General features: G+C 47.4%; 1 protein-coding gene across 1 annotated transcript; it reads left to right on the forward strand.

Annotated features, from left to right (window-relative positions):
* Positions 1-744: 744 nt before the first annotated feature.
* LOC125345200 (PRAME family member 12-like) lies at positions 745-2226 on the forward strand. Its single transcript, XM_048337414.1, has one exon. The coding sequence runs from the start codon at positions 745-747 to the stop codon at positions 2224-2226; it is 1482 nt and encodes a 493-aa protein (XP_048193371.1).
* Positions 2227-14358: the final 12132 nt, after the last annotated feature.

The raw sequence follows: 14358 nt of genomic DNA on the forward strand, positions 1-14358 counted from the left end.
GCAGGGAGGGAGGAAGAATGCAAGGAGGAAATGGAGAAAGGAAGGAAGGAAGGTAGACATGAAAGACGGACGAATGGCAGGAAAGAAAAGCAGGGAAAGGAGTAAAGGAAGGAAGGAAAGAAGGCAAGCTTGGAGGCTGGCAGACAGGTAGGGAACAAAGGGAAAAAACAAAGGAATAAGAAGTAAGGAAAGGAAGGAAGGAATGAAACAACACAGGAAAGACGAAAGGACACGGAGAGAAAAGGAAGGAGGAAACGATGAAAGAAAGGAATGAATAAACAAGGCAGGAGGAAAAAGCAATACAGAGACAGATTGTTCAGTAGGATGTGTGGATGCTCTAGCGCTGGGCTGGGGCTGGGCTGGGATTCTTCTCAGCCCCAGGGCAGTAGAGTAGCAAGTGCATGTCAGGAGGGGTTAGAGAAGAAGGGTAGGAGCTGTTTTTGCTTCAGTGTAATTTACATTTCAAAGAGCAGGTGAGAAACACACCCTTAACCCCTTCACTTAGTATGGAAAGCAGGGTTTGAACTAATCCAGAGGTTGACGCCCTATGTAGGTGTGGCTTAGTATTCCCACCCAAAGCTGCTGTCTGATTGGTTGACGTGCACTCCTGAAGGCGGGGCTTAAGGGTATAAAGGGGCCCAGGGATCAGAGAACAGCAGCAGAGTTCCTGAGACTGTAGTCAGTGCCTGTCCCTGCTGGGATTCAGAGAGTCCTGCACAGCGCACCCCCATCTCATCCAGCAAGATGAGCAGAAGGACCCCACCCTCGCTGGCGCATCTCGCCATGCAGAATCTGCTGAGCCACCCGGCCCTGGCCAACTCTGTCCTAGATGATCTGCCCATGCTGCTGTTCCCTTTGCTGTTTATGGAGGCCTACACTGGGGGCCACAGAGAGGTGCTGAAGGCCATGGTGCAGGCCTGGCCCTTCCCCTGCCTCCCCCTGGGGGACCTGGCACAGCCACCAGACCTGGAAATCTTCAAGGCTGTCCTGGATGGCCTCGATCTGCTTCTTGCCCAGATGGAGCGCCCCACTCACTGGAAACTGCAATTGCTCGATCTGGGGAAAGAGCACCCAGAGATATGGACAAGGGGGTACCTGGCCATGGCCCACATCTCCAGCCCAGGGTTCCTGACTGAGGAGCAAACTGGCAGCCCATGTTTGGGACTGACTAATCAGCAGCCCTTGCTCATCGCCATGGACCTGACCATTCAACAGGATGCCCAGGATGATCTCCAAGCCCTCCTGCTCCAGTGGGCTGGGGAGAAGAAAGGACGAGTCCAGCTGTGCTCCAGGAAGCTGCAGATTCTGTCTGGCTCCGTCTCTGAAATGCAGAAGGCTCTGCGTGTGGTGAGGCTGGACTCCATCCAGGAGCTGCTGGCGAGTCAAATCTGGCGTCGAGAATCCATGGATTATTTTGATCCCTATCTGGGCCAGATGAAGAGCCTCCGCCTCCTCAAATTCTCTGACATGCGTGGCGATTCCCAAAGTTCCAGCCTCACAAATTGCTGGTACTGGAGCAAATTGGGGGTCCATATGGGACAGCTGCAGCAGCTGCGGGAGCTTCATGTGCATGACGCCAGGTTCCTTCATGGACAGCTGCCTGCCCTCTTCAGGAGCCTGCGGCCTCTGCAGGCCTTGTCCCTGAGCTCCTGCGACCTGCAGGAAGCTGACCTGAGCTTTCTGTTCCACAGCACTTGCGCCAGGCAGCTCCAGCACCTGCGTCTGAGGAGTTTGCCGAGAGACTCCTTCAGTGCGGAGCCCCTGAGACTATGGCTGGAGCAAGTGTCTGGCACCCTGGAGTCCCTGGCTCTGGAGCACTGTTACATTACTGATAACCAGCTCTCTGCCATCCTCCCCTCCCTGGGCCAGTGCTCCCAGCTCAGCTCCTTCAGTTTCTATGGAAATACCATCTCCATGGCCGCCCTACTGAACCTCCTGAGCCTCACGGCCAAGCTGGGCCATTTGAAAAGGGGGCTCTATCCTGCCCCCCTGGAGAGCTACTGCCCTCAGAGGTGGTGGCATAGGACCATAGACGCTGAGAGATTTGCCCAGGTTCAGGCTGGTTTGGTGCAGACATTGAGAGACATGGGGACAACTCAGAAAGTCCAGATCTGTACCAACTTCTGTCACGTGGTTAACAAGTGCCAATTCTATAGTCTGGAGCCCAGTGGATCTTGGGTATTCAGAGAGGGGGTTCCTCCCGGCCTTTCTGATCTGCCTGTGTAGATGGGACCCTCTCTCCTGAAATAGCTTCTCAGCATCAGAAATGAAACCCCAGACAGAAGTGCCCTCTCCAGGGGACCTGAACTCCCAAGTTCAGTTGGCGTACAAGAGGCTGGTCACCTGGTGCTGTGCTTTCCAGTTCAAGCATGGCTGTAGAGCCCCAGGAGTTTCAGTGTTTTAGGGGGTACATGTGTCCTGTGCACACCCCATCCAGAATTTGCAGTGAATTTACCTTGCAAAGAACTGGAACCTGGACTTGTTTATATCAATTCTTTAAGCCAACTGCTACATGGGGAAGAATGCTTTCTTACCTGTAACTTAGTGTGTCACTCAACCAAAACCAAAAAGTTTCTGAAGCATGAGCCAAGAGATAGCGTTTCTAGGGACCAAAGAATGAGAGTAGTTTTCATGGCTAGAATCCGAGGTACACTGAGAGTTTGTGACTTGAGGATCCCAGTTCTAAGCCTGCCTGAGCAGGCAATGCCTTGAGACTCTCATCTCCATTCAACCTCCAAAGAGCCAGTAGTGGAGATGTGGTTCACATCCAAGAGTGCTGGCTGGCATTGAGCCCAACAGCTCAGGCAAAGCCCAGTTGTGCCAGAACTGGCACAAACGAACACACAAATTAACCCATAACCAGGTTCAAAACTACCTAGACCATATTCTAGATTAAGGTAAGGAAGAAAGGAGAAATGAGGGAAGAGAAAAGGAGAAGAAACAGAAAATGAAGAGAGGAGAAAAGAACGAAAGAAAGGAAAAGGGAGGAAGTGATAGGGCTGACCTGAAAACTGGAGTAACTAAATATAAGTTTTAGTGTTAAAATTATAACAGCTTCTAAACAATGGTAATGACTCCATGATAGAGGGCTGCACCCCCACCCATGAGACTAGTTTCTTATAGTTTGACATTTAAAAACGTAGGGAGCACTTGTTCACCTCTGTACCTGGGTAGCAACATGGTAACGAACAGTAAAAATGAGCATAGTCATAGACTATAGAAATAACCATAATAGTAGTAGAAATGCCATGGTAACTGTTGGGTTGGTTTACTTATGATTGAGTACTGGATTGTTTTAGCCCGCTCAAGCTTGCTTAGTGGTAATGGGAAAACATGGTCACAATTGTTAAAATAAAGTTAGTACTAGCTCAGCCTAACCGCAGAATTCTGCTTCTGTAAATGGCTTGCTTAACCCATTTGTGCCTTGTTCTACCCCCTGCACTAACCCCCTGTGTCAGTGCTACGTGACCACCTGTTGTCAATTCCTGATATCGAGGCCAGTTCCCAATATCAAAGCCAAAATATATAACTGAAAGGGTAGATAGTCAATAAAAATAGGACAAGACTTGCTTGCTATATGCCATCCAATCAAGTATCTGCCAAGTTGGAAATACCCTGCCCCTGCTGTAATCACAATAAAAACCCTGCCTATCTGAGGGGCAGGACTCTCAATCCAGATCCGCTGTGTCGGTAATGGTTTGGAGTCCAGGCTTTAGCTTGCAATAAAGATTCTCGTGTGTTTGCATCAGTATCGGCTCCTTGGTGGTCTTTGGGGATTGGAAATCTGGCATAACAGAAGGAAGGAACAAAGAAATAAAGCAAAAAGACACAGAGACGGGATGTCCCCTGGTCTTTGCTGATGTTAAGGCGCTGGGCTGGGGATCTTCTAGGATCCTTCCCAACCCAACGGCAAAAGAGTCTCATGGTACTGCTTGGAGGGGTGAATGGATAAGGGTGGAATTGTTTTGCATCAGTGTAATTTACATTTCAAAGAATGGATGGGAAACACGGCCTTAAGCCTTTCACTTTTGTGGAAGAGTGACATACCTTCTTGTTGTAGTGGGGGGTGGAAGATTGTTTCAAAAGTCCCATCAGAAGCTACTCTCTGATTGGATGGACCTCTCATGAGAGCAAAAGAACGAATTCTTCATCTCTCACATATTTGGGGATGAGTTCCCTACATAGTTCATGCAGTCAAGGTTGAGATTTGAGAAAAATGGCACAAGAAGGCTGGCAATACTTCATTTGCTCCTCTTATATTGTATAGATATAGTTACTTCAGGTCTACCCAGGTAGCAAAGTAAGGAATGAAGACAGGAAGCAAGGAAAGAAGGAAATAATGAAGGAAGGAAGAAAGGAAGGGAGGTGGGATGGAACACAGGAAGGAAGAAATAGAGAAAAGACAAAGAAAGAAAAAGAAACAAAGAGAGAGAGAAAGAAGGATTAGGGGAAGCAGGGAGGGAGGGAGGAAGAATGCAAGGAGGAAATGGAGAAAGGAAGGAAGGAAGGTAGACATGAAAGATGGACAAAGGGGAGGAAAGAAAGGAGGAGTGAAAGGAGTGAAGTATGAAGGAAAGAAGGCAAGCTTGGAGGCTGGCAAACAGGTCGGGAAGAAAGGAAGGACAACAAAGAATAAGCAGTAAGGAAAGGAAGGAAGGAATGAAAGGTGACAGAAAGGAAGACAGGAAAAGGAAAGAAAAGAAAGGAGGAAATGATGGAAGGAAGGAATGAAGAAACAAGAGAAAGGAAAAAGCAATACAGAGACAGATTGTCCAGTAGGCTGTGTGGATGCTACAGCTCTGGGATGGGGCTGGGCTGGATTCTTCTCAGCCCCAGGGCAGTAGAGTAGCATGCATGTGTCTGGAGGGGTTAGAGAAGAAGGGTAGGACTTGTTTTGGCTTCAGTGTAATTTACATTTCAAAGAGCAGGTGGGAAACACACCTTTAATCCCTTCACTTTTGTACAGGAAGGAGACCTTGAACTAGTCCAGAGACTGACCGCCCATATAGGTATGGCTCAATAATCCCACCCCAGGGCTGGGGATATAGCCTAGTGGCAAGAGTGCCTGCCGCGGATACACGAGGCCCTAGGTTCGATTCCCCAGCACCACATATACAGAAAATGGCCAGAAGCGGCGCTGTGGCTCAAGTGGCAGATTGCTAGCCTTGAGCGGGAAGAAGCCAGGGACAGTGCTCAGGCCCTGAGTCCAAGGCCCAGGACTGGCCAAAAAAAAAAAATAATAATCCCACCCCAAGCTACTCTCTGATTGGTTGATGTGCACTTCTGAAGACAGGGTTCTAGGATATAAAGGGGCCCAGGGATCAGAGAACAGCAGCAGAGTCCCTGAGTCTGCAGTCAGTGCCTGGCCCTGCTGGGATTCAGAGAGCCCTGCACAGTGGACCCACATCGCATCCAGCAAGATGAGCAAGAGCACCCCACCCTTTCTCCAGCATCTCGCCATGCAGAATCTGCTGAGCCACCCGGTGCTGGCCAGCTCTGCCCTAGATGATCTGCCCATGCTGCTGTTCCCTTCGCTGTTTATGGAGGCCTACACTGGGGGCCACAGAGAGGTGCTGAAGGCCATGGTGCAGGCCTGGCCTTTCCCCTGCCTCCCCTTGGGGGACCTGGTACAGTCACCAGACCTGTATACCTTCAAGGCTGTCCTGGATGGCCTCGATCTGCTTCTTGCCCAGAAGGAGCGCCCCACTCACTGGAAACTGCTCAATCTGGGGAAGGAGCACCCAGAGATATGGACAAGGGGGTACCTGGCCATGGCCCACATCTCCAGCCCAGGGTTCCTGACTGATAAGCAAGCTGGCAGCCCATGTTTGGGACTGACTAATCAGCAGCCATTGCTCATCGCCATGGACCTGACCATTCAACAGGATGCCCAGGATGATCTCCAAGCTCTCCTGCTCCAGTGGGCCGGGGAGAAGAAAGGATAAGTCCAGCTGTGCTCGAGGAAACTGCAGATTCTGTCCGACTCCTTCTCTGAACTCCAGAAAATTCTGCACAGGCTGACGATGGACTCTGTCCAGGAACTGGTGGTGTGAGAACTCAGGAGTCCAGACACCATGCAAGTATGTGCTCCATATCTGAGCCGATGAGAAACCTTCACAGCCTGAAGATATGCAACAGGTTCGAGCACATCCACGCTACTGAGAGAAGTCCTCACTCTTATGACTGGAAGTTCAAGGCCCATTTATGGTGTCTGTCACATGTCAAGCAGCTTCACCTGGAATCCATCATGTTCAGTGCTGGGACCCTGCCGGCCATTCTCATGAGCCATTGAAGACCTTGTCGCTGAGTATTTGTTTCATGGATGAGAGGGACATTTGGTTTCTGTCCTGGAGTCTTCACACCTGGCAGCTCAAGCACCTGCTTGTCAGGTGTTCATCCCTGGGGGACCTCAGGAATGAGGACCTGACAGACCTGCTGGGGTTCCTGGCTGGCACCCTGGAGACACTGGGCCTAGACCTCTGTGACCTGACTGATGCCCAGCTCTCCACCATCCTGCCTGTCCTGAGCCAGTGGTCTTGGCTCCGCGTCATCAATTTCTATGGCAACCCTATCTCCTTGGGCACCCTGCAGGAGCTCCTGAGCCTCACGGCCAGGATGGGCCATTTGAAAAGGGGGCTCTATCCTGCCCCTCTGGAGAGCTACGAAGATCCATACGATGGTGACCAGGAGATACTGACCCTGAGAGAATCGAAGTTCTGGCTAAGTTGGCACTGGCATTTGAGAGAAATGACGCCAACCCACAAGGTCCACATTGCTTTGGATTATTTTGCTGAGAAGAGGAAGTACCGATTCTATCTCCTGGAGCCTGATGGATCTTGGCTGGCCACGGAGGAGAGCCTCATTGACCTTTCTGATCTGCCTGTGTAGTCAGCCATCTCTCTCCTGGAATCCCTTCTCAGCATCACAAATGAAAGCCGGGGGCTGGGGATATAGCCTAGTGGCAAGAGTGCCTGCCTCGGATACACGAGGCCCTAGGTTCGATTCCCCAGCACCACATATACAGAAAACGGCCAGAAGCGGCGCTGTGGCTCAAGTGGCAGAGTGCTAGCCTTGAGCGGGAAGAAGCCAGGGACAGTACTCAGGCCCTGAGTCCAAGGCCCAGGACTGGCCAAAAAAAAAAAAAGAAAGAAATGAAAGCTGGGACAGAAGTGTGTTCCTCGAGATGCACATGCTGCAAATGCAGTGTGGGTAAAAGAGGCAGGGCCTCTGATCCTGAGCTACTCCATTCAATCAGAGCTCTGGAACTACAGGAGACTCTGAGCTTATTTGGGGGTACATGTGTCCTATGCACACACCATCAGGAATGAGCCATTGGAACCTGGTTGTGTATGACTCTGGATGACAGCTGTGTCCCAACATCATGGCAAGGTCAACAAAGACACAATTTATTTATGTCTTGATAACATAATACTTGCATTAATAGAATAAAATAACCATGACTTTATTGAAAGCTATCAGAAGCTGCAGAGTAACTCTTCATTTTGTGCAGTCCCAGCATAGGAAATAACTATACTGTGTATTCAAGGTGACGAAATGAACATTGCCTATACCCCAGAAAATGAGATGTGAGGACCGGGATTCAAAGGCAGCCCAGGCAGGAAAGTCCATGAGACTCGTGTCTCTAGTGGGAGATAAGAGGCTGCCTGACCTCCAGCTGCCTTTCTCCTGAGCTTAGTTCTGCAGGAAGTCCCTCCATCACTCTGGGCAGTATGGCTGATGAGCAGAAAGAGTTCTGTTGCTCTCCTGGGATGTCTCTGGCACTTGATTTTAAACTTCTGCCTCTGCCCCACCCCCTACCCTGCCCCAGCTTATCTACAAATTTCGAGCTATCAATGTTTGGCCTTGGTTATGATTTTGGCTGTTTGTTTGTAGTTTTCTGAGACATCAAAATTTGATCAAAGTGGCACGAGAATGCTGAAAATTCTTCATTTGCTCTTCGGATATCTTATAGGTATATTTAATTCATGTCTACCGAGGAACACCAAAAGAAAGAAGTAGAAAGAAGCAATGAAAGGAAGGAAGGAAGGAAGGAAGGAAGGAAGGAAGGAAGGAAGGAAGGAAGGAAGGAAGGAAGGAAGGAAGGAAGGAAGGAAGGAAGGAAGGAAAGAAAGAAAGAAGGGAGAAAGGAAGGAAGGACAGAGGGAAAAGGGAAAGAGGAAGGAAATGGAGGAAGGAAGAAAAGAGAAAGAAAAAGAAACTCGGAAAAAGAAAGAGTATGAACAGGACAAAGAGACAAAGGAGGATAGGAAGAGGCAGGGAGTGAGGGACAAAGTGTGCCAGGAGGGAACGGAGAAAGGAAGGAAGGCTGACAAGAAAGAAGGAAGAATATGGACACCCTGCAGCACCTCCCGGGCCTCATGGCTAGGTTGGGCCACTTGAGTGAAAGCATCTATTCTCCCCCTGTGGGGAGCTATGGACCCACAGGGAACTTGGACCCTGACAGGTTTTTTCAGGTTCTGGCTGGGTTGGCCCAGGATTTGGGAGATGTGTGGTCAACCCATAATAAGATCCAGATTTTCCCAGGTCTCTGTGATTTCTGCAACAGTTTCCTGTACTACTTCCTGTGGCCAGATGGTTCCTGGGTGCTCAGAGTTGAGGAGTTTCATAACCATGAGGCTCTGGCTGGGTAGTAGGCCCTCTCTCTCTGTCGTTTCTTCTCAGCATTAGAACATAATCGTGTGTGTGTGTGTGTGTGTATGTGTGTGTGTGTGTGTGTGTGTGTGTGTGTAAGGTGCAAGGCCTGTGAGCCTGATCTTTCCAGTTCAATTGTAGTTCTGGAACCCCAAGATCTTGTGTGCCCTTTGTGGGTCCAGGTATCCCATGAGAGCAAGAGAACTAATTCGTCATCTCCCACAAATTTGGTGATGAGTTCCCTACATTGTTCACACAGTCATGGTGGAGATTTGAGGAAAATGGCACAAGAATGCTGGCAATACTTCATTTGCTCCCCTTATATTGTATAGATATATTTACTTCATGTCTACCCAGCTACCAAAGTAAAGAATGAAGACAGGGAGCAAGGAAAGAACGAAGGAGGAAGGGATGGATCAGAGGAAGGAAGAAATAGAGAAAAGAGAAAGAAAAGGAAACAAAGAGAGACAAAGGAGGATGAGGGAAGCAGGGAGAGAGGAAGAATGCAAGGAGGAAATAGAGAAAGGAAGGAAGGAAGGTAGGCATGAAAGACGGATGAATGGCAGGAAAGAAAGAAGCAGGGAAAGGAGTAAAGTAAGAAAGGAAAGAAGGCAAGCTTTGAGGTTGGCAGTTAGGTAGGGAAGAAAGGAAGGAAAACTAAGGAATAAGAAGTAAGAAAAGGAAGGAAGGAAGGAAGGACACGGAAAGAAAAGGAAGGAAGGAGGAAACGAATGATCCATGGAAGAAAGGAATGAAGAAACAAGGCAGGAGGAAAAAGCAATACAGAGATAGATTGTTCAGTAGGATGTGTGGATTCTACAGCGCTGGGCTGGGGCTGGGCTGGGATTCTTCTCAGCCCCAGGACAGGAGAGTAGCATGTGCATGTCTGGAGGGGTTAGAGAAGAAGGGTAGGAGCTGTTTTTGCTTCAGTGTAATTTACATTTCAAAGAGCAGGTGGGAAACACGCCCTCAACCCCTTCACTTAGTATAGGAAGGAGGGTTTGACCTACTCCAGAAGTTGACGACCCAAGTAGATGTAGCTCGATATTCCAACAAGAAGTTGCTCTATGATTGGTTGCCGTGCACTCCTGAAGGCGGGGCTTCAGACTACAAAGGGCTCAGGGATCAGAGAACAGAAGCAGAATCCCTGAGTCTACATTCAGTGCCTGGCCCTGCTGGGATCCACAGAGCCCTGCACAGCGGACACACATCTCCTCAAGCAAGATGAGCAAGAAGAGCCCACCCTCACTGCCTCCATTTAAGACCTTGTCGTTGAATATTTGTTCCGTGTATAAGACGGACAAGTGGTTTCTGTCCCGGAATCTTCACACCTGGCAGCTCCAGCACCTGCTCCTCAGGCGTTCGTCCCTGGTGTTCTGAGGCCTGAGGACTTGAGAGACCTGCTGGGGTTCCAGGCCCACACCATGCAGACCCTGGCCCTGGCCCTCTGTGACCTTACTGATGCCCAGCTCTGCGCCATCCTGCCTGTCCTGAGCCAGTGGTACCGGCTCAGCTTCATCAGTGTCTATGGCAACCCCATCTCCTTGACCAACCTGGAGGAGCCCCTGAGCCTCACAGCCAGGATAGGCCATTTGAAAAGGGGGCTCTATCCTGCCCTTCTGGAGAGCTACAAAGGTCCATATGATGGCAACCCAGGAGATACTGACCCTGAGACAATTGAAGAAATTTAGGCTAAGTTGGCACTGGTGTTGAGAGAAATGACACCAACCCACAAGGTCCATATTGCTATGGAGTATTTTGCTGAGAAGAGGGAGTACCGATTCTATCGCCTGGAGACTGATGGATCATGGCTGGCCAATGAGGAGAGCCTCATTGGCCTTTCTGATCTGCCTGTGTAGTCAGCCATCTCTCTCCTGGAATCCCTTCTCAGCATCAGAAATGAAAGCCGGGACAGAAGTGTGTTCCTTGAGATACGCCTACTGCAAATTCAGTGTGGGTAAAAGAGGCAGGGCCTCTGATTCTGAGCTATTCCACTCGATCTGAGCTCTGGAACCACAGGAGACTCTGAGCTTATTTGGGAGCACATGTATCCTGTGCACACACCATCAGGAATCTCGAGTGAATTGAGCATGGAAAGAACTGGAGCTTGATCTTCTTTATCTGAATGGTTGTAAGCAAACCTCAAGGTTGTGAGACAGTCGATTCCTGTGTGTCATTTACTGTATCCATGAAACAAATAAAGAAAATGGAAAAGCAAGCACGAGTAGATGGTATCCTTTCAGGGCACCATTGTGTGAGAGAGTTGGGAGTGGGGTTGTGTGTATGTTTTCAGTGTTCATTGGTTCAGAGATGTTAGGGAGCATGGGTCTTTAATTAACAAGCAGAGGGGGCCAAAGCAAGGGTCCCACCCTCAAAACGTTGTCTGTGTCTCATGGCTCTGACCTGCCCCGGACTCCATCTGCTGTGTCCCTCACCATAGATGAATGGGGACCTCCTTTCTCCTGTCCCTTTGTCAGACTTGTGTGTGTATGTGTGTGCTTATGTTCAATTCTGGGGTACAAACACAGAGTTTTGTCTCTGTCCCTTGTGGTTTTGTGCTCCATATGCATGGATTCTATTCACTTCCAGCTTTGTGCTGGTGTATTGGAGAGAAGAGTCTCATGGCCTTTCCTGATCTTACTGGGTTTGAACCACAGTCATCAGATCTCAGCCTCCTACCACCAGGTGGAATTTTGTTTTGTTGTTGTTGTTACCCAGGCTGACCTGGAGACATAGTTCTCTAGATATTAGCCATTTTGTATCTGGGATGACAGGAACATACCACCCTATACAACTGTTGTTGAGATGGGGTCTCCTCATGAGGTTTCTGCTCTGGCTGGCCTTGAACTGATCTGTCCCCAGCCTCTGCTTCCTAAGTGGAAAGTTTTACATGGGTGAGCCATTGAAACATGGCTGTGTACGACTCTGGATGACAGCTGTGTCACAACATCATGAAACTGTCAACGAAGACACATTTTATTTATGTCTTGTTAACATAATAGTTGTGCTCATAGAAACGCAATAATCACGAGTTTACTGATGGCTATCAGATGGTACAGAATTACTCTTTATTCTGTACAGTCCCAGTATAGGAAATAACTATACTGTGTATTCAAAGTGACTAATGATTATTGCTTATAGCCCAGAAAATGAGCTATGAGGACCGGGATTCAAAGGCAGCCCAGGCAGGAAAGTCCATGAGACTTGTGTCTCTAGTGGGAGATCAGATCCTGCCTGACCTCCAGCAGCCTTTCTCCTGAGTTCAGTTCTGCAGGAAGTCATTGCATAACTCTGGGCACTATGGCTGATGAGCAGAAAGAGTTCTGTTGCTCTCAAAGGATGTCTCTGGCACTAGATTTTGAAATTCTGACCGCCCCCACCCCCCCAGCTTTTCTTATTAAGATCCCTTTATAGATGAGGAAACAAAAGTTCAGAAAACTTCATCACCCACAAAATGGTACGTGAGGCTTCAAACCACTTTCTAATGACTGTGTACAGCTGATATAAGTTTAGCTCCTTATGCATCATGTTCACACAACACATTCCATGTATTTGTAAATTCAATTATTTTATTCATTCAATAAATGATTTCCATCTCAAGAAGGCCAGATTATTTCTTCTTTTTTTTTGTTTTTTGTTTTTTGATTTTTTACCTCCTCCTCCCCATTTCTCTCCCCATCCCACAAATTGTACAGTTGGTTTACACCATATACTTTGCAGGGTTTTTTTGTTTTTGTTTTTTATATTTTCAATGTCAAACGGATATACAGAGCGGTTACAGTTTCATACATTAGACATTGGATAGATTTCTTGTACTGTTTGTTACCTCCTCCCTCATTCCCCCCTCCCCCTCCCCCTTTTCCTTTCCCCCCCATGAATAGCTCAGTATATTTACACTAACACTTTTGCAAGTATTGCTATTGTAATCGTTTGTCTTTTTTACCCTGTGTCTCTTGATTTTGGTATTCCCTTTCAGTTTCCTAGTGCTAATACCTTTATACACCGTTTCCAATGTACTCAGATAAGATACAGATGAACAACCATAGGAAGGGGATACAGGAGGGTCATCAATAATAGAAGGTACGGTTTCACATCGTATGTTGAAAGTAATTACAACAGTGATATAACAGTCATTTCCATATCATGGAGTTCATTTCACTTAGCATCATCGTATGTGTTCATAAGGGTATAGCTATGGGCTCTTGTGAGCCTCTGCTGTGACTAGCCTAAACCTGTGCTAATTATTCCCTATGAGGGAGACCATAGAGTCTATGTTTCTTTGGGTCTGTCTCACTTCACTTAGTATAATTTTTTCCAAGTCCTTCCATTTCCTTACAAATGGGACAATGGCCTTCTGTCTGATAGAGGCATAAAATTCCATTATGTAGATATACCACATTACCATATAGTTTTGTACATATTGCTGTTGCATTGGTTTGTCATTTTATCCTTTGTCTCTTCATTTTGGTATTCCCTTTCCCTTCCCTAGTTCAGTTACATGAATACACAATATTGAGGGTACTAAAATCAGTTACCATGATAACGAGTTTGAAACCAGGGGAAATAAAGACAGAACCAAAAAGGGCATAATTTCACATGGCATGTTGAAAATAACAATAATAAACCACATTCTTTCTGTTTTTCTTTTCTTTGCTTCTTTGTGTGAGAGCACTTAAAAATGGAATCATGGCCCAAACACTGAAACCCAGCTTTCTCAGTTCAAGGGTGGCCTTCTACCATATGACTCAGAAACTACACTTCCAGATTTTGGGGTTTTTTTGTGGTTAATGGGAGATCAAAATCTCAGATGTTCTTGCCGAGGCTGACCTTGAACTGTGAGCCTCAGATCTCAGCCTCATGAGTAGTTACAATTACAAGAGAGAAGAAGCAGCCTTAGTCTGAATGACAATTTTCTTACTTTTGTTTCTTTCTTTTTTTAACTTGGTGGTTCCCAGATTGTATTCAGAGCTAGAGTGCTGTCCCTAAGCTCCTTTGCTCAAGGCTAGAGCTCTACCATGTTGACCCACAGTTCCACTTCTAGATTGCTGGTGATTCACTTCAGATGAGAATCTCATAGACTTTCAAAACTTAGCTGATATTGAACCATGATCCTCACATCTTTAATCTGTTGAGTAGCTAAGTTAATAGGCAGGAACATTACTTATGTTGTTGAGTTCTGAGTAAAGACATCTTCCCATTTATTGTTTGTGCTCCTTTCTTTATGAAATGAAGTGGTGGATTGAAACAATGAACTGTGGAACATCAGTGGGCTGCTGCGGGACAAGGAGCTTTAATAAAAAACATTTGAAAAACCAAGATTGCATTCTAATTCTTTCCAAAGAGGATGCATTCTAGACTTGTGACGCGGTTTGCATGGTATACCTGTACCCGCAAATGGTACAAAAGATCCTGGGGTTCCAGAGCTACAATTGAACTGGAAAGATGAGGCCCAGGAGGCTCTGCCGGGTGTCCATGAAGATGGGGTGGCCACTCTAGCCCAAACAGGAGTTCTGAGTTGTTCTTGAGTTTATTGGATATAAGTGTCTGGATACTGGCAAAGTAATGTTGGTTTCTGAGAGATTCAAATATAGTAAAAAAAATAAATAAATAAAGCTAACAACAACAACAAGAGAAAAACTCAAAAGGCAGCCAGTCCAATGTAGAGCATCTACCAAATATCTGTATTACTTTTACCCCATCCCTCCC

This window comes from Perognathus longimembris, unplaced genomic scaffold (assembly GCF_023159225.1).
Source record: "Perognathus longimembris pacificus isolate PPM17 unplaced genomic scaffold, ASM2315922v1 HiC_scaffold_5388, whole genome shotgun sequence".
Classification (NCBI taxonomy): domain Eukaryota; kingdom Metazoa; phylum Chordata; class Mammalia; order Rodentia; family Heteromyidae; genus Perognathus; species Perognathus longimembris.

Bases quoted from the DNA above. Each gene is read 5' to 3' on its own strand.
- LOC125345200 (XM_048337414.1), top strand. From the start codon at position 745: ATGAGCAGAAGGACCCCACCCTCGCTGGCGCATCTCGCCATGCAGAAT.